This window comes from Episyrphus balteatus, chromosome 3 (genome assembly GCF_945859705.1).
Source record: "Episyrphus balteatus chromosome 3, idEpiBalt1.1, whole genome shotgun sequence".
NCBI lineage: Eukaryota > Metazoa > Arthropoda > Insecta > Diptera > Syrphidae > Episyrphus > Episyrphus balteatus.
This window is the reverse complement of record NC_079136.1, coordinates 115,622,500-115,643,288: the sequence shown is the minus strand read 5'-3', so window position 1 is coordinate 115,643,288 and position 20,789 is coordinate 115,622,500. Positions and strand designations below refer to the sequence as shown.

Genomic DNA, 20,789 nt, shown 5'->3' with positions numbered 1-20,789 from the left:
GTAGAAACAAAGTGTTTTAAATAAAACATTCAAAACTAGCTCTACCGTCTCTTAATCTAACATCTAACATTTTTGACAATCAGTAATGAAAATTATTTAAAAAAAAAAAATGAGAATGGTCATAAAATATCAATAATTCGAATAACATGGTATATTATAAACAATAGAAATTTTGCTTTAAGTATTTAGGGTTTTCCATTTAAAAAAAAATGTCACGCATACACCACAGTGACCACCTTTCATAAACATGTAGATGTAAAAATTCTTTGATTTTTTAGATTTATAGGATTTTATATAAAACAAGGAAATTGCTTTGAGAAGGTCTGTTAAAAAATAAAGGGACTTATGAAAAAATATGTTCCCCAAATCAATAGTGTTTTTTTTTTTTAATAAATGGACTCCAAATAAGGATATGTATATTTAATTTTTTGAGAATAAAATTGAATTTGTATCAAATATAGTATTCCATGATTTATAATACCATTAATAAAACGTCGGCACAAAGCCAAAACCGCGAATCTGCATTTTTGGACATTTTCAATTTAATGCGTCATTTAACTTGTTATCAGTCCCTCTATCCACTGCTTCGACCCCAATCATCCATCTGTTGCCTAAAAGCCTAAAATATCAATTTCCGTAGCACGAGTTCCCATAAGATTGCATGCATTTCCAAAACTTTGAAACCGTTTTTCTCAAAACTACAATTTTGCAGATTCGTGGTTTTGGCGTTGTGCCCACGAAAATATGTTTATATATGAGACTTTCAGCAATATTTCTGGCTTATTAATTGGATGTTTAAGTTCTCATATTTTTTTTATTTTTTTATTTATTTTTTTTTTCTTAAATAAAACGAAGACATAAATTCTATGAAAGTCTTTTTCAATAATTCCTTTTAGTTTCTTAAAGAGACCTTCTCCAAGCTGTTTAAAAGGATTTTTTCATCTACCTACATCTTTTTATGTAACAGTTGTTCTCTGTGGCGTATGCGTGATATTTATTTTTTAATAAATAACATTAACAATTTTTCGAATTATTGATATTTAATGGTTGTTTTTTTAATTCTTTAATTGATTTTTATCACAATTGTTATATATAAGCTGCAAAACTCAGAGATCCTTGGATTTTTGTCAAAATAATTATGAATTATAAGCGCTTCCAACAACATATTTGATGTTCATTTTTCATTCATTTTTCAAAAACCAATAGAATTTTAATACGTGTGCTTGAACAAGGTTTATTTATTCAAACTCAAAATACCGACTTAATCCGAGGTCTTCCACTATCCAATTAAATATCAATTAATCATACCTCATTATTCCTTCAAAACATCTGCATTTTTGTTATAATCAACAATGAAAAATCTATTGATTTTCATCGTTGTTTCCACGTCAATTATTGGATTAGCTTCATTACAACAAGTTGATCATAAAATAGTCAAATGTCTTGTATGCAAAAATACTGTCCAAGAAATGGAAGATGCCATTTCCAAAATCGATCCAAAAAGAGTCGTTGAAGTTAACGGCTTTCGAATCGATGATCAAGGCAATCTCATTACCAAAACTGCCAAATACAGCAAATCAGAGACATATCTCACCGAACTAATGGAAACAGTTTGTTCGACAATGGACAACTATGTTAAAGTGACAATAAAGAAGACCGTCAAATTGGATCTTCTGAAGATGACCGCAGAAGACGGAAGTATGAATACGATGATGTCAGAAGTCGACTTTATTCAAGATGGTGACTTGAATAAAAGTCTGCCGCATTATTGCCTTGAATTGTTAGAAGATCAAGAAGAGGTTTTCCTTAAAGCTTTCATGAGTGAAACTTTAGAAAGTGATTTGGATATTAGAATATGCTCGCAGATGACAAACATTTGTAAAGATGCACCAATTCAGGAGGATTACCAGTTGGAAGAGGATGATTCCAAGGATGAATTATAATGAATTTAGTTTCAGTTTTTTTTTTTGAAACAGCAGAGAATTGATTGATTGTATTAGTTAGGAAATTGTGTTATAATTAAAATTTTGTTTTATTTTTTTTTAGTTTGATTTTGTATTTATTATTATTTTTTTATTAATTTGAAAATAGTGGTTCCTAGAGTCCAACCAAGATGACTTAAACGATAATAATGATATTAAGATGTAAACAAATCCTCCGTCTTTATTAGATGTACCTTCCATTTGATAAAAAAAAAGTAACAATAAAAGTGAAAAGTAACAATAAATGTTTTTTTTGGAAAATTCAATTATATCAAAATTGCCAAAAATTACTCTTAAATATAAAATAAATATAGTACACACCGTACTGAATTTAAAAAAAGCATATTTAATAGTGGGTATTTAAAAAAAAGCCATGAAACTTATTGAAATAAAATGTAATTTTCTTTATATTTTCTCCTATATTAGGTAGGTACTGTTATTTTCCATAAAAATACATTTCTAAAAGAAATTAAAAAAAAAAAATATTTTATCACTGATTAATGATTTTAATTTTGATATTTACGTATTTTTGTCTGAGAACCTTTAGTAAATTCCTTTTTTGTTTCTTAAAAATAGCATAGTAATAAGCGTGGCAAACATTTATTTGCCACGCTTACGACTCAACCCACCGCAATCCTTTTCATGACTTAACACATCATCAACCAATCTTTTATACAACCCGTAGAAAAAAAAGAAATAAAACCTCAGCACGTGTCCGCAAAAATGTTTCCCACAAAACACACATAAAAATAAACCAACAAGAAAAACAAACACAAAAAAGTCTCCCTCCATTAGACACTATATAGGACCCTATACACTCCATAAGCCAACCCCCCAAAATCAGCAAAATAACTGCATTTTTAATGAAGAAAATCACCTTCAAGGACATCACATATATATATATATATTTTTTTTTTTCTATAGAAAACTTTTAGTAATGAAATGATTGGCTGCAAAAACACAGCCCACAATGCGCATAGGTGTTCATCATCATCATTATCATTATCATCAGCACCATCACCATATCACCGCACATCCAAGTCAAAGCTTTGCTGGTTTCACCACCAACCAAAGTTTATATGCCTTAACAACAACAACAAACCTCACTATAGGTTAGAAGAAACATAACACAGAGAAAATAAAAAAATACAAAAAAATACACAAAAAAAAAAAAAAAAAAAATCATCCCCCCAAAAGAAGAAAAACCAAGCTCCACCAATGCACGATTTATATGCCTATGTGTGATGTGATGGCTTTGAAAAGAAACCCTACACAACACGACGGGGTTGTGTCAGTCCTATGGGAAATTTAGTATTTGGGGACTCTTGGGGCCGGAAAAAAAATATAAAAATGTTATAACGGAACTCTCTTCCAAACCAAACCGGTCTGCCAAGTTAAAAATTTCTATTCACACTGAAATAGTCGACGAGCAACAAGAATCCCCAATCTCCAAGAATTTTTCAGCTTATTCAAAAAGCTTTGCTCCATCGAACTACAAAACCTCGTCAAACCTCATCAAACCCATATCAAACCTCATCAAACCAGATCAAACCAAGTAGTCAATGATAAGGAGCTCATTTACGACCAAAGCTTTAACTCGCCTGTGGCGCCCCCATCCAACCAGTCTCCAAGTCTGCTATAACGGTGGTCATGTTAAGCAGCCTCCAAATCCCACAGACAAAAAAAAAACGGACCATTTTTGTGGGATGTTGTGTTGTACGATGTTCCGTCGTCGTGGTCGTAGTACTCGATACTCGACATCCTCAAACCAGTGATTGTGGTGTGTACCGGGTTATCGTGTGACTTGCTGTAGCAAGAACTGTAAGTTCCACAGGACAACAAAACTCTTCTATGAATGAAAATCCTTGCCTGTTATCACTTTAGTCTCCCATCATGTTTGTGTGTGTGCCGTTAGTCCTGTGTCTGTTCTGTCACATTTGTTGGCTTCCAGCTGGCACAAAAAGGTTTATTAGAAAACTCTATGCTGACAAAGCTCCAGTTACTCTAAGGATTCTGCAGGATACGGTCGCATCTGTTTCTCTCGACCCGCTCTCCTGTAGTTGATTTGTGATTTGAAAATTTTGTATGAAAACATTCGAGAGATTTTAAGGATTTACGGTCCTTTTTTCTGTCTGACATTTCGCCGGTTTTTTTAGTATTCAATTTATTTTTGTTTGTTTTTTTTTTTTTTTTTTTGTGGATTTTTCGTTGTGTATCAAAAAAATATCCTTCATCCTTAAATGTGAGAGTCCTTGTGTGTCCTGTATGTCGGTTGAATTTTTGTCATCGCGTTTTGTTTACGTTCATCACACAGCTTCCATCGTCACACTACTATTTTACTCTGTCGCGCTAGATGGATCCTGCGACAAGGATGAATCGCGTCTAAATTGACTAATCAGTGGGAAAGTGTCCTGGTGATTTTTTTTGCTGTTTTTTGTTATTGTACGAGTATTTTGGTGTGTTGTACGACAACAATACTACTGTGTCTGGGCGTAAGTGATCCAATTTATATCCTTGCTGTGCATCAGGGGATGATAATTGGTTTAATTTTGTTTTTGGTAAGAGGAGTGTGTGTCAAAGTTTTTTTTTGTATCCCCACAAAAACTATCAAATCAAATAAAGGATAACAAATGGCTAAAGTAGTTTGAAAGTGTTATAAAATGTTTACACCCGCATCCTTGCCTTTCAAGTAAGGAAAAATAGAAACAACAAAAAGAAACAAAAAAAACTCTTGATTTGAATTGTTTTAGAGTCGAACTTTTGCATTGGAATTTTTCACTTATTTTTTTTTGTTCTTCTTCTCTTTCTGGGCTTCTACTTTTGAATTCTTAGTCGTGTCCTTAAACCATTCGTAAGAACCATTGCTGCCTCGGGGGACATTTGTTAAGCACAAAATTTACATTTCGAATTTTCCTTGGCAAAAACCACAAATGAATGTTGAACAGAAAAAAAAAATAAAAAAAAAAAAACAGCAAAAGATAACGAAAAGTTAACTCACCTACTTGATATTCCCTGATTTTAGCTTTTGAGTATCAGCTTCAGCCCAGCAAACTGTATAAGGATGTGATGTTCCATTCCTTCAACCATTATTATCCTGAAATAAGATAGAAAGTAAAAAAAAAAAAAAAAATTGTTTTATGAAAATCTACATTTCGCCAACCTTTGTCTGTCGAGACTGTGTCGAGAGAAAGATAGAAAATTTTACCATTACTTTGCCGCATGGTTGTGTCTGTCTGGTTTGGTTGATGCTGCGATGGCTTGACGTTGCGAGGTATCACAAAAAGGCCAAGGGGTTGGGAGATGGTTGGAGGTGGTTAAAAGAGAAGGCGAGAATGAAAAAAATACAAATGCAATTTTCCACAGAGAGTTTTCAATTTCATTTAAGAAACGCCGTAATTTTACTCAAAACTTTGTGGTCAATTTACAAAAAAAAAAAAAAAAAATTGGAAGAAAAGTCTCAAGTGAACATCGGTGTCTGTGTCACTGACTAGTTGAATTTAAGGATATTATTTAGTTTAGTTTTTTACATGAGTTTTTGTTCTGTCATTCAAAAGAAAAAAAAATAGGTTAGAGTCGTTTTTCCGGAAATTTTTAAATTGGAAGAAAATATGAAAAATTTAAAAATAACTTACCTTAATGTGGATTGAAAAATGAATATACGTTCCACAATAATCCCACGTGTTTAATCATAAGAGAATAAAAATTTTTAGGTTGAGTACCTATTTGCCTTTTTTTTTTACAAAATGTAAACCTGAGAACTGTGAAATTAAAGTATGGAGATTTGGTTTTCACTTCACATTATAAATGTTTTACGTGAGTTTATTTTTTCACGTAGATACCACCTTTTGATTGGTAAAAGTAGATATTTAATTGTTTTCAGTTTTGTTCCGATATTTCTATCGGGGCTTTATATTACTTGGAGGCACCTACAATATACCTGTTGTTCAAAATATATTTTCACAAAATTGAGTAGAAAGTTTTCTAAAAAATGACATTCTTCTTAAAGCTCCTATTTAATTTTTTCTTTCTTTTACTAGAAAAGTAAATATGTTTGTATTTAATTTTAACAGCATTTTTAAGAATTACATATAATTTGAAAAAGTCCTTTTTTTAATTAAAATTTTTACAAGGCTCTTTAAGAGTGCTTCTACCTTTGATGTGCAACATTGCAGAAAAGGTCTTTTGTTAAGAAAGCACTTTTTGCTTTTAACAACGTTTACCATGTCTTTAACAACATTTAGGCTTTTGTGGCTTTTGTGTATCTATCAAATTTTTAAGAGGCTTCAATATTATTTCCCTAAACAAATTTTAAAACACATTTTACGGTTTATAAAATATCTTTTAAATTAAATATTGTTGATTCCAAAGGCCAAACAATACCTACATTGGCCATTTTTGGCAAAATGTACAAAATTAAAAATATTTTTTTCAATTGGTTGTGGAAAAAAGTAGAAATTTATTTTAAACAAAACAACGAAAAACCATCAAAAAATTAAAAATTTTGACTTCTTATGTACTTTTTAGGCCAATGTAGTTAAGGCTTAACAATGCAGATAAGTTCTTGAAAAATGCAAACATTTTTACATGTGATTTATATTTGTTTAGCAAGTTTAGGACAAATCACGACATTACGATGTCAAAAATGTGTTCCAAATTTTTGTCTGTGCGTCTACCAGTGTGTGCTGGTATAATGTCTGTCTGTCCACCTTGTTCTATCTCAACCTACTCCACAACTTTGTAGTTACGGATTTTGAGTGTTTTCCTAGAATACTAGAATGTTGAATTTTGTTTTACTCAAAATTATCTTAGAAACGTTTTTCTTAGTTTTAAATATTTTCTGGTTACCAACTTATTCGATTGCATGTCAATTTTAATCCAAAAAAGTTTTAGTACGCTTAGTATTAAGGTTTAGCAAAATTTTTAAATACAAAAAATTTTGAAAACGGGTCTATAATTTTGTTTTTCTCTAACGACTAATTATATTTCAATGAAACATTTTAAACAAAAGCATTTATAAAGCTTTCATAAGAATCCGAAATAAAATTAAAAAAAAAAAAATTTTTTTTGAATTTTTAAAAAATTAAGATTTCTTATTCAAACTTTGAAATTTTGTTATCAGTCTACTGTTATTTTTTTTTTTGTGTTATATAATTTCTTAATTGTTTTTTACTAATTTGGCATCGCTGATTTGAAATCTGCCCTCAATTTTTTTCCAGCACCTTTAGTTTGGGTGATACAGGTACTAGAAAAATCCTTAAAAAGTAGCAAATACATGGTTATTGGTATGTTATAACGGACATATCTCGAGAACGCAAGGTGATTTCAGATTCAAGTTCAACACTCATAAAACTTAAAGAAAAGTATTGTTTTCTTTCTGAAACAAAACCACTGTAGCTTCAGATGTAGCACAAAATCGATTATTGAGATTTTTTAACGGGAATATCTAAAAAAAAAAAGCGAGATGATAGAAAATTTTTGACTTCGGATTCGAACTCAAGCCCCCAAAAACACACCGAACTTAGTAAAACAAAACCCTTACTGCCGAGTCTAATTACAGTTCGCAATGGCAAACCAACTTTATCACATTAAAAACATATAACAAAATTGATAAGTACATATTTGAGAAAAAAAATTACTTACATAGGTAAATCAAATTGCATAGCTTATTTGGAGCTATAATAGTTAAGATGTTCTTTTTTACTTTGAAGAATGACTTTTATGTACTTTTCTAGTTTTTCTTTTCACATACATACATTTACACAAATTTGTACAGAGAAAGTTTAAAATATTGAAACAAGGGTGTGAAGGCAATAAGGCACTTTGAAATAAAATGATAGTCACATTAAATCCCATCTTCTTAAAACAATAAGAAGTTGTGCCCGTTTAATTTAAGACGGATGTCTACTAGAAAACTTCTTAATTTAATACAGAATTTTCTTATTTTTAGCATGATTTTCCCTTTTTCATATGTGTAGAGTGTAGACATAATCCTTTTTATGTTATTTTGCTTTTACATCTCTTTTCTAGCCTGACAATGATGAAAGACAATGCAAATTTTGTCAATTGATTGGTAGAATTGGAAAGTGAAACATTAAATTAATTGTCCCACCGGTGCGGTGACGATGGAATGCGCCATCTACATTTATATTTTCCAAAAAAGAAGAAACCAATATTGGTAATGCCATTAAAAAGAACTCATAAATCTACACATGAAAGTAAAAAAAAAATTTCAAAATAATGCTTTGGTTAGTTTTCAAAAAATTGAATTTGAAGTAAATTTTTGAAAAACCTTTTATTTTAAGGATTATTTTTTTGTTTATAAAGTGCATAGACCTATTCACTGTGTCATATCTGTAAATTAAGACTTGTTTCGAGACTTTGGTCCGCAGATATCTGCATCCGAAGGTAAGAAAATATTTGTATGTTTGGGTGCAAATAACTCAGCAACCGAACATCCAGCAACCTTTTGGTTTTCAGTTATGAATAGGGCTTAGAGAGACCTTTCTTTTGATGTCTCACTCGATGGATTTGGAGGACTTTCTTAAAAATGCATTTTTTTAGACTTAAAACTTTCGAAAATCCGAAAAAAAATATATTTGTAATTTTTTTACATAAGTAGATAAGCCTCTTCATTGTGAACTCGTATCTGTTAAATAAAACTTGTTTAGAGACTTTACTTCAAAGATATTTGCTTCAAAAGTTTAAATGTATAAAAATAAAATAAGTTTGTTTTCGAATAACTTAACAATCAGACCTCCAAGAAACTTTTTGTTTTCAGTTGTGAATAGAGCTTAAATAGACCTTCCTTTTGATGTCTCACTCGATGGATTTAGAGGAAATTAAAAAAAAAATAAAAACAAAAAAAATTTGTAATTTATATGCAAATTGAATGACTCAGACTTCGGATTCAAGTTCAGCGTTAAAACTTTTAGATATTAAGTAGATTTTGCTTCTTGTGGCAAAAAAAAGTTACATTTTGTTAACCAGTTATACCTATTAAATTTAGTGCATTTGAAAATCCATCAAAAATCCATTTAAATTAATATCCGCATAATAACTCGATTGACTATTAAATATCGAAAGTTCAATATTAACATAATTTAATTTATTTTGTTTCAATAAATTATCTTCGTCTATAAAATAGAAATAAAGATATCACACTTCAATCATGTGTTCTACTTTAAGAAAGAAAGAAAAAAAACAACCTCTCAATCCGACACAAATTTTCAACAATTTTCACATTGAAATTTTCCCCTTACCAATCTTTTCATTTTCAACATAACTCTATCGTTAGTACTTAATTATAAACCAACTTCTCTCATTTTTTTACCATGTTTTTTTTTTTTTAATTTGCCTCTACCTCTTCTTCTTCTGTCGAATCCAATTTAAATCCCACTTACCCTCATAATTAATGCAATTCTTAATCCAACTCTCCCCCCTTTTTCTTGAATCTCTTTCAAAACCTACACAAAATGACAACTTTAAATCGCGAAAAAAAACAGAATCTTTTGCCTCTTAAAAAATTCAAATGCTCAAACAAAAAACCACAAAAAAAGTCCACAATTGTTGTAAACCCCAAAGACAACATCAAAAAGAGAGCGAGAAGCATTTGTTTTCCCATACAAATACAAAAAAAAAAAAAAAAATACAAAAACAACATTAAATTAAGGACATCAGCATAAAATAAAATAAACAGAATACAAAAAAAAAAAAAATAATACAAATAAAATTCAAGCCCTCAAAAGAAATAATCACATTACTCAACCAAGACCGACTAGCCAACCAACCAACCAACCAACCAAAAGCAAACCAACCAAAACAGCAACCTCGAATCTCGCCTCGAATCAACCTAACCTCGAAACAAGCTTGTTTATCCTTACGGAATTCCGCATATAACAACTTTATGTACACAAACAAAATAATAATACCAACAAGGACCAACCAACAACAGCAAGCAAGCAAGCAAACTCCAATCCTCTCCAACTCCAACTCAACTCAACTCTTGTGTCCTATATATTTAATTTTGCCTCAACATAAATCCTTTTAATTAGGAATTGAGGCAATCCAAGGTGTGTACGTTCTAAGAATACTTAATTTCACAATTGCAGTCTCGACTCAACTCAACACAACAAGACCGACACAACCGACAACGATAGAACTTGAGGACGACACGACCGAGAAGATGAAGAAGAAGAAATCAGCTCTTGTATTCAAAACATGTTCCCGCTTTGCTTTTCTATACTATAGCCAGAGAATAGAGCTTCTGGAATTCGGTATGGATAAGGAGTGTGGATTGCAAATGAAACAAGAAACAAAATAAAAAAATTAAAACAACACAAAAAATGTATATATTTCTAAACCAAAACCAGGACGAGAACACTTGTCGCATATCCTTATCCCATTCCGCCGCCGAACATGACAGCCCACAAGCATATAACAATGAAACTTTATCAATGTTTTTGTGGTCTTAATTGGCTGGACCGTACTTACAATTAGGTTGACACAATTCCTTAATGTCGGTGGGTGTTTGGTTGAGAAATTTTACTCAATCCAACTTCCTTCTTCTCCCTCCTTCACCCTTCAATTATTATAATTTAGCTCTTGTTGGTCAGTTTGTTGCAAAAAAAAAGGATGTTTAAGGAAGATACTTGTATTTTCGCTGATACTTCATTGACAGGGCAATGAAAATCTAAGATTCGCAAGCTTGAAGACTGAAAATAAATAATTATATCGTACATATTGACGCGGTTGAAAACTAGATTAATAGATAAACAATAACCCAGAAACTTCTGTTCTGAATTACAAATTCCCGAGAATATCGAAAATTGGAATATGAAAATTTGATGCAAAAATATAAAATTTTGAAAAAGGCCAAAAATCATGATCTAAAATAAATCAAAATAATAATAGTCAAATTTCAAAACCATAGAATCTCAAAATAGACCAGGGTCGATAATTTTTAAAACCAAAAAAAATCATAGTAGAATGAAACCCATTGGAAAAGGAGGTGAATATGATGAAAATTAAAGGAAAAATAAATTACGGGCGAGCCGAGTTCGGGAAGTGGGTGGGTTGAGTTTTTAATGGTAAAAAATGGTATATCTCGATTTCCGGCAAAACTACAAATCCTATAGAAAAAAGTTGTATGCCAAAGTTGTAGGTAATAAAAAGATCTACAACTTTTGTATCAACAATTTTTTCACATAACCTCAAAATTTATGTGAAAAATTCAAAAAACCGAGTTTTTGGTTTTTTATTTTTATCTTTTTCAAAAACAAAAATTTTTCTACAAAATTTGGTGAAAACATATCTTATTATGTCCCAAATACACTGTAATTTATTGGATTTAAAATATTAATTTGTTTACCTTATTTTGACTTAATACCAAAAAAACATCCTAATTTTCAATCGAAAAATTTTTGTTTTTGAAAAAGATAAAAATAAAAAACCAAAAACTCGGTTTTTTGAATTTTTCACATAAATTTTGAGGTTATGTGAAAAAATTGTTGAATTAAATTAATTTTTTTATTACAAAAAAAATTATGCAATTTAAGAGCCATTCTTAAGAATAAAACCATTTAAAGCTTATTGTCTTAGCTCAAAATATATACATCGATCAGGTCTATGAGACATCTACAAAAAGAGCTAGAATTTTTTGAACTCGATCAAATTTCATTAAAAAAAGCAAAAAAAAAACATTTATTTTTATGTTCTCAGGCTATGGAATCAATTTTTTTTTTGACAACCTATAAAATGTGAAAGCTTATTATTTCACCTTTCATATGACGTATCAATCTCGTTTCAAAGATACCTACAAGAGAAGTTAGAATTTTTTACTTCCCACACTGGTGGCTGTTCGGGGGGCAACTACAGATCTCCACTGGTGGTTTGAGGTTTTTCGCAAGTTTCTTGATTTAACATTGTGTAGCTTGTAGTTAGTCTACCGTTATGTGTTATATACCAAATGAAAGGTAATTGTATCAGGATGCTCATAAAAGTTTAATAAAATTTCCATCTACTCTTGGTCAAGAGTTATAACCTGTTGAATTCTAAAATTTTATTTTAACGTTATCTCAAAATTGTGTTTACGAAAATGATTGATCGCACACATTTAGTCGTGGTCCTGCTCTATCATTACTCGATATACTTTATTCCTGTATCTATTAAAGAAAAAAAAGATAAAAATAAAAAACGATGAAAATCGATTTAAAACGGTCAAAAAACGTGTTTTTTTAAAACTTGTTTCTTCCGTTATTCAGTCAAAACTCACTAAACGATTCCAAGTTTTTTCACACGTATGCAAAACCTACATGTCCTATAAGTTTGAACTCTCCAAAGCTAAAAATCAAAAATTACCCAAAAAATACCCCTAAAAAACAAGGTGTTTTTCAAAAATTCATATTTGGAAAAAAATCCGTATCAGACGCCTACTTTTTTTCATTCATCTTTCACCTGGCACCTTTAGAATTGTCAAAAATAATTTTCCCTACCCAAAATCATCATTTTGTCATAGCCCCAACACGTGTACAACGTTCAAACAAAACGTTATAGCTTAGTTTCAAATTTTTTAAAGAATTTTTTCTTGAACGCAGTTATTCTTAAATTAGTCTCATCTATCTATAGCAGAAAATCAAAAAATCGTCGATTTTGACTATCAACTCTAGTTAGCCGATTCCAACAATGGTTTATAAAAAATCACGTACAAACCTTTTTAGTTCAGCTTTAAAAATATGAATAATAAAATATTGGCTATTACACGATAGTTAAGTTGACTTAAGGGGTTGTATCCGCTTCCAATTTTTTTTTTTTTAAATATTTGTATTTGTATAACTACTCTCATTTTAGTTTAAATGTTTCCCAAAACTTGAAATGTGTTTTTCTCGAAGCAGTGTTTTTAAAATCGCTGAGGGAAATTTCTCCGAAACGGCTAGACAGATCAGGCTGAAATTTTCACATGATGTTTAAGATAATTTTTCCACGAAATGATCGAAAGGAATCAAGTTTTTCTGACAATTATTTCGATTTTTGAAGGCACTTGTGTAGGTAAAAAAAAAAAAACGATTTAAAAAAAACGTAATTTCAAAATAATTCATCAGCCCGTTTTCAGAAAAAATATTTTTTAATTAAAAAAATGTAGGTACATATTAAAAAACATTATGTTTTTGAAAAATTTGTATATTAGAGTCAGAAATAAAAGAATGGTAGTATTAGATATGTATATCCATTAAAAAGAAGAGGATCAATTGAAATAGCACCACAAGAGGTTTTACTTGAAGAATGAGAACGAATAACTCAAAACTTTGCAAACAAATATAGTAGCTGATATTTAAAATGTTTACAAAACTAAAAATCAAAAATTATTTTTAAATTCTATTAGATATGTATATCCATTAAAAAGAAGAGGATCAATTGAAATAGCACCACAAGAGGTTTTACTTGAAGAATGAGAACGAATAACTCAAAACTTTGCAAACAAATATAGTAGCTGATATTTAAAATGTTTACAAAACTAAAAATCAAAAATTATTATTAAATTGAAAAGGAAGAAGCCCGGATGAATTTAAAAATATTAAATATATAATATTCGAAAAGATAAATCAAAAATATATAAATCATTTATTGAAACAGACCATTATTTACATAGATTTATTAATTTTTATTCTGTTTCTAACATCAGAAGTGGGATAGGACTCTGTGCAATCATTTAAAAATAAATTTTTATTATGGTTTGCATTTTTACTGGCCTTACCATTCCAGAATAAACTGACGGAAGAATATAAATAAAAAAAAAAAAGAGCATAAAAATGATCAAAAGGATATTTTTGTTAAAAAAAAAGAACTGAAGAACTAAACAAGCCAAACATTTCGAATGATGATGAAGCAAGAGATATAGAGATATGAAAATCGAAGAATTTAAAAAGTTTAATTCAAGCCTTTGAATCCCATGGATGAGTTTGTGATGAGGATTTACTTTTTTTATTTATTCTTAAAAGTAATGAACTGGCTTAATGGGTGAGTTAAGTAAATTTTTTTTTAATATGAATTGGGTCGATCAGATGTGCAGACAATGGATTTAAATTGGCAGATTAATTTTTTATCGAATAATGCTCTATGCCGGTCTATACTTTGGCGTCAGGGCGCCAGATATTGATTTGGTTACATTTTGTAAGCGATCTTGAAGACTCTTATTGATATATTGAGATTCTTAAGCTAGCACTAATGCAATATGTCAGCATAAGAAAATTACAGTGCTCAGAAATGTTTGTGGTAGTAACTATTGTGAAGAAGAAATTTCGAAATTAGTTATTCATGGCAGTTCAAAGTTTGAGTATTTAAATAAAAAAAAAAATTAAAAAAAAAAATTTTAAAAAAAATACATAACTATTTAAAACTATTAATACTTCTGTTGTCATTCACTTGACAATCCTTCATGTATGATTTCATTATGATTTCAATAATAGGTATTAAGAATTATCGTTAATGTTAAAAAAAAATCATGTGTGCAAGTCATATGTGGTAGAAGTGAAACCTTAAAAAAAAAAATTTTTCTTTAAAAAAAAAAAAAAAATCTAATTTTTTTTTTTTTTTTTTCTTCCATCTTGGATTTAAATCCAAGATTTTTAATATGACAACCTATAATAAAATTTATATCATCTGTAACCTTATTATTTAAGTTTTAATATGATTTTTTAATCATATATGTATGACATCTAGAAAAAAGTTACAATTTAAAGCCAACCATATCGAAATTTCAAACTGAGATTACAGTATTTCCTACACTGGTGGCTAGTCATCGACAACAGAGCTCCACAGGTGTTTTGAGATTTTTTTTTTTTTTTCTTTCAAGTTTTTCAATTTAAGATTGTCTAATAAATAGAGCACGTACCGTTATATGTTATATGTATATATCAAATGAAAGGTAATATTACCAGCATGCGTATTAAAGTTAAATCAAATTTGTATGTGTTCTAGAACAAAAGATATAACGTCTTTAGAAAAAGAACATCTTTTCACCGTTATCTCAGAATTTTGAATATGAAATTAATTGAAATTTTGATTGTACAAAAGTTGAAGGTTATAATCATAAGATTTTTCCTGTCGCTTTTTTGTTTCATCGTGTTTCAAATCACTACGATACTAAAGAAGTTTTCACTTCAAAAAGAAAATCGAAAGGTAGAAAATGTCACGATTCTACAGAGGGATAATTTGTTATTTTGTTAAAAGCAAGTGCAACTTATTTAGATGAAATTACTTTCGAGAATTTTAGAACGATTAAAGGGCGCAGATTTGTTCCTTCAAAGTCAAAATTTTTCCCAAATATACTTATGAAATGTAATATTTTCTTAAAAGATATAAATCTTTTGACTATCTATAATGCGACCACAAAGTTTCAAATACATTCAAGAAATTTTAAAGTTACAACTGAAGGATAATAAAAGATTATAGTCATTAGTATTAGTCTCAAATAACAAAAAGTTTTTTTTTTGCACTTTTTACCGAATTGGCATAGAGAAAGTTATAGTGAAATTTTACATAACTAATCTTAAATTTTGGTACACCTAACCTCAACTATCATCTTATGAAATCAAACGTCAGAGTAACACTTTGAACACATTGCAGTAAATTATTCAAAATAAAAACTGTGTTAATTTTTTATTGCTTATAAGTGCAGATGAATTAATAAAAATGAAATGAACTTTACTGTAATGAAAGAACTAGAATTAAATAACATTGACGCTTATAAATATGTTGAAAATCCAAATTTTATATATTAATTCAAAAAAAAAAAAAAAAATTATTAAAATTTTTTTTTTTATCGATGAGCACTATCACTTCAATATACCGAAATACATAGGCATTAATTGCTTGTTAAATATTCTTGTTTTCCACGATAGGAAAATTTACAAAGTCTGTGTTAAAATCTGTATTAGTAGCTTCAAAGTTAAAAATAAAAAAACATGAAAAATTGAATCCACCATTAAAAATATGGATATATTTGATCCATTTTTAATATCAAATGATATTATAAATTAAGAAAACGTATTTTCTGCATTTTTTTAAATAAAAACAAAATTTAAAACAAAGTATTTGATTCAAAGAAATAGGTATGAAAACGATAAGTAATTAATTTATTGAGGATAAAAACATGAATATTAACAGAATGGCCGAATGGTTTAAGAAAACTTTATACTAAATTTAAATTTTAAATACTATCTTCTTTAGCATGTTATCAATTCACCTCGAACGGGTTATGCTTTTACAAACCTTATCGATGATTAAACATTTTTTGAAGTTTTTGAAATCTGAATTATTTAATGAAAAGCAAAAAGTATATCAGAAAATTGTTTTGACACTAAACAAACATGATGATCCTCACAAATTTGATAAAAAGAAAACGTTGGATTTTTGAAATTTAAATATTGAACATTTGGAATTTGTGTTGTATTTTAAGATTTTAAGATTCTGTGATAACTGAGGTAAGTTCACCAAATTTTGTGGTCTCCATACCGTTAGTGTTGGAGCCAGGTGTTGGTTGCGATCACACCAGTTTTATAAATGATGATTGGTCTCTATACCGTTAGTGTTGGAGCCAGGTGTTGGCTGCGGTCACACCAGTTTTGTGAATGATGATTGGACTCTATACCGTTAGTGTTGGAGCCAGGTGTTGGTTGCGATCACACCAGTTATATAAATGATGATTGGTCTCTATACCGTTAGTGTTGGAGCCAGGTGTTGGTTGCGATCACACCAGTGTTGTGAATGATTATTGGTCTCTATACCGTTAGTGTTGGAGCCAGGTGTTGGTTGCGATCACACCAGTTTTGTGAATGATTATTGGTCTCTATACCGTTAGTGTTGGAGCCAGGTGTTGGCTGCGGTCTCACCAAACTTATAATAACTTATTAATTTTTAGATCAGAAGACAGGATTGAAGGTGCCGAGAACGTCATCCTTGTCAGGTTGGCCGTATTAGATATGTATATCCATTAAAAAGAAGAGGATCAATTGAAATAGCACCACAAGAGGTTTTACTTGAAGAATGAGAACGAATAACTCAAAACTTTGCAAACAAATATAGTAGCTGATATTTAAAATGTTTACAAAACTAAAAATCAAAAATTATTATTAAATTGAAAAGGAAGAAGCCCGGATGAATTTAAAAATATTAAATATATAATATTCGAAAAGATAAATCAAAAATATATAAATAATTTATTGAAACAGACCATTATTTACATAGATTTATTAATTTTTATTCTGTTTCTAACAGTAGATACCATTTATAACTTTTTATAAATTGGATCTTACTACACATAAAAATTTTAATGAAAATTAAAAAAATTAAATTTCTCCGCTAATGGATTACCCAAATCATTAAACTACCAAGATTGATGAACATAGCTTGAGTAATTTAGTCTGTAGCTCGAGGATTGAGGTAAAAAATAAGACAACTTTAGCCACCTTTATTCCTTTTATTTTTTATTTATTTAGAGAAAGGATTAAGTTCTTTTGATTTAAAAAAAAAATAAAAAAAAAAAAAAAACAATACCTACCTACTACATCAAAATTAAAAATCCTAAAGTTTAAAATGGAAAAAAGTGCCAAAAGTTAAGAATTCTATAAACTTAAAGTCACCAGTAACTGGCTTACAAAAAGTTCATAAAATTGAAAACGTAAAACTTTTTAAAATAACCAGGGTAAACAAAATATTCTATGTATAGATCAAAAAACTGCAAAGGTAAAAAAATAACTAGTTTAAGCTAAACTCAAAACCATTAATGCAACGGCCGCAGAGTCCAAAATTTAGAAAAATTAAATACAAAGAAGTTTTTGGATTAAAGTCTCCAAAACCCTTAAAATATATTAAAATTTCGAAACGTTAGTAGGTGTCTAAAATATCAAAAAAAATTAAAATTCAAAATTTTAAGGAACTATATTAAACTACATGAAATTCTAATAATTCAAGACAATGTTTAAACGAAAACCAGTAAAATTTCTAATGCATTTTGTTAAAGCTTTTATGTTAAAAGTTGCTTGGAATATTAAAGATTTTTGAAAATTTCATAAAAAAAAATTTAAAGAAAATTTGACGATAAAAAAGTTTAAAAAATAATAGTATTAAATAATAATATTAAATTTTTTTAAAGGTTTCAAAAACATCCCTTTAAATGGTTTTGATCTTCAAACAAAATGATTTAATTCCTTAGAAAAAAGACTTTTTAGAAAAAAATGTTTGAAAATCGTTAGAGACGTTTCTTTTAAATAGTTTTTATTTAACATACACAATTTCAATAATTTTTCAAACTAAAATTTGGTATGCCATTTTCCATAAAATTCATTTGGACGAAAACCTTTTTATAAAAAAATTTTCATTCAAATCATTTGTGCCGTTTTCAAGAAAATCAGACACCAAGAAAACGGTTTTATGACAAGTTCCTACCTTGATTTTGGTCCTGAAAAAAAATTGAATTTCCCCTCTGACAAAACCCTGAATATCCTTACGACGTGGGTTTTATTTTCTGAGGGTTCTTTATAGAGTTCAAAAAAAATAATCCAAAGAAATTGACCAAAATCCAAAAATTCAAAATTTGTTGATTCCATAACATTATATGGGTTGGGTACGATTGACCGCATTTTAAAATCTTGTTCTTAAAACCTCGCATCTTAAAATCTCGCATTATGAAATCTTTTTTATCGAAATCTCGCAATTTCAAAATCTCGTTTACCAAAATCTCGCAACATTAAAATCTCGCAAGCTAAAATCTCGAAATTTATAATCTCGCATTGAAATAAAATATTTATTGATTCGCGCGCGCGAATTAATAAATATTTTATTTCAATGCGAGATTATAAACCTACATGATATTGCTAGCTTAGGAAAGCCCAGAACCTCCCTCTTCTGGTTTTTCGTTTTGTTTTGAAGAGATAAATAGAAAAGGAAAAGGTTTGTTAACTGTCAGGCGCCTATGCCAGTTTTTTATAGTGTTCAGGGTCAACTGTTGAATGTTGGAGTCAAAAGGACTTAATGCATGTGAATTTGTTGTATTCGACCTTCTCTTTTCATTTAATCTGTTGCTTATACATTTTGCTGCCAAAAAAGCAATTTAAATTTAATATACTTTACGCTCTAAACTAATTCTTCTAATGCGAGATTTTGATATAGCAAGAATTTAATGAACTTGCGAGATTTTAATATGCAGGATTTTGAAAGTGCGAGATTTTGTTATGTGAGATGTTAAAAATGCGAAATTTTGCTTTGCGTAATTTTTGCAAAAATGCGAGATTTTGTTATAAGAGATTTTAGTTTGCGATCAATCGTACCGCTCCCACATTGGGTTGGGTACGATTGACCGCATTTTAAAATCTTGTTCTTAAAACCTCGCATCTTAAAATCTCGCATTATGAAATCTTTTTTATCGAAATCTCGCAATTTCAAAATCTCGTTTACCAAAATCTCGCAACATTAAAATCTCGCAAGCTAAAATCTCGAAATTTATAATCTCGCATTGAAATAAAATATTTATTAATTCGCGCGCGCGAATTAATAAATATTTTATTTCAATGCGAGATTATAAACCTACATGATATTGCTAGCTTAGGAAAGCCCAGAACCTCCCTCTTCTGGTTTTTCGTTTTGTTTTGAAGAGATAAATAGAAAAGGAAAAGGTTTGTTAACTGTCAGGCGCCTATGCCAGTTTTTTATAGTGTTCAGGGTCAACTGTTGAATGTTGGAGTCAAAAGGACTTAATGCATGTGAATTTGTTGTATTCGACCTTCTCGGGTTGGGTACGATTGACCGCATTTTAAAATCTTGTTCTTAAAACCTCGCATCTTAAAATCTCGCATTATGAAATCTTTTTTATCGAAATCTCGCAATTTCAAAATCTCGTTTACCAAAATCTCGCAACATTAAAATCTCGCAAACTAAAATCTCGAAATTTATAATCTCGCATTGAAATAAAATATTTATTAATTCGCGCGCGCGAATTAATAAATATTTTATTTCAATGCGAGATTATAAATTTCGAGATTTTAGCTTGCGAGATTTTAATGTTGCGAGATTTTGGTAAACGAGATTTTGAAATTGCGAGATTTCGATAAAAAAGATTTCATAATGCGAGATTTTAAGATGCGAGGTTTTAAGAACAAGATTTTAAAATGCGGTCAATCGTACCCAACCCAGAAGAATTAGTTTAGAGCGTAAAGTATATTAAATTTAAATTGCTTTTTTGGCAGCAAAATGTATAAGCAACAGATTAAATGAAAAGAGAAGGTCGGGTTGGGTACGATTGACCGCATTTTAAAATCTTGTTCTTAAAACCTCGCATCTTAAAATCTCGCATTATGAAATCTTTTTTATCGAAATCTCGCAATTTCAAAATCTCGTTTACCAAAATCTCGCAACATTAAAATCTCGCAAGCTAAAATCTCGAAATTTATAATCTCGCATTGAAATAAAATATTTATTAATTCGCGCGCGCGAATTAATAAATATTTTATTTCAATGCGAGATTATAAACCTACATGATATTGCTAGCTTAGGAAAGCCCAGAACCTCCCTCTTCTGGTTTTTCGTTTTGTTTTGAAGAGATAAATAGAAAAGGAAAAGGTTTGTTAACTGTCAGGCGCCTATGCCAGTTTTTTATAGTGTTCAGGGTCAACTGTTGAATGTTGGAGTCAAAAGGACTTAATGCATGTGAATTTGTTGTATTCGACCTTCTCGGGTTGGGTACGATTGACCGCATTTTAAAATCTTGTTCTTAAAACCTCGCATCTTAAAATCTCGCATTATGAAATCTTTTTTATC

General features: G+C 29.6%; 1 protein-coding gene across 1 annotated transcript; it reads left to right on the top strand.

Annotated features, from left to right (window-relative positions):
- Positions 1-1,352: 1,352 nt before the first annotated feature.
- LOC129915202 (protein seele-like) lies at positions 1,353-1,943 on the top strand. Its single transcript, XM_055994681.1, has one exon. The coding sequence runs from the start codon at positions 1,353-1,355 to the stop codon at positions 1,941-1,943; it is 591 nt and encodes a 196-aa protein (XP_055850656.1).
- Positions 1,944-20,789: the final 18,846 nt, after the last annotated feature.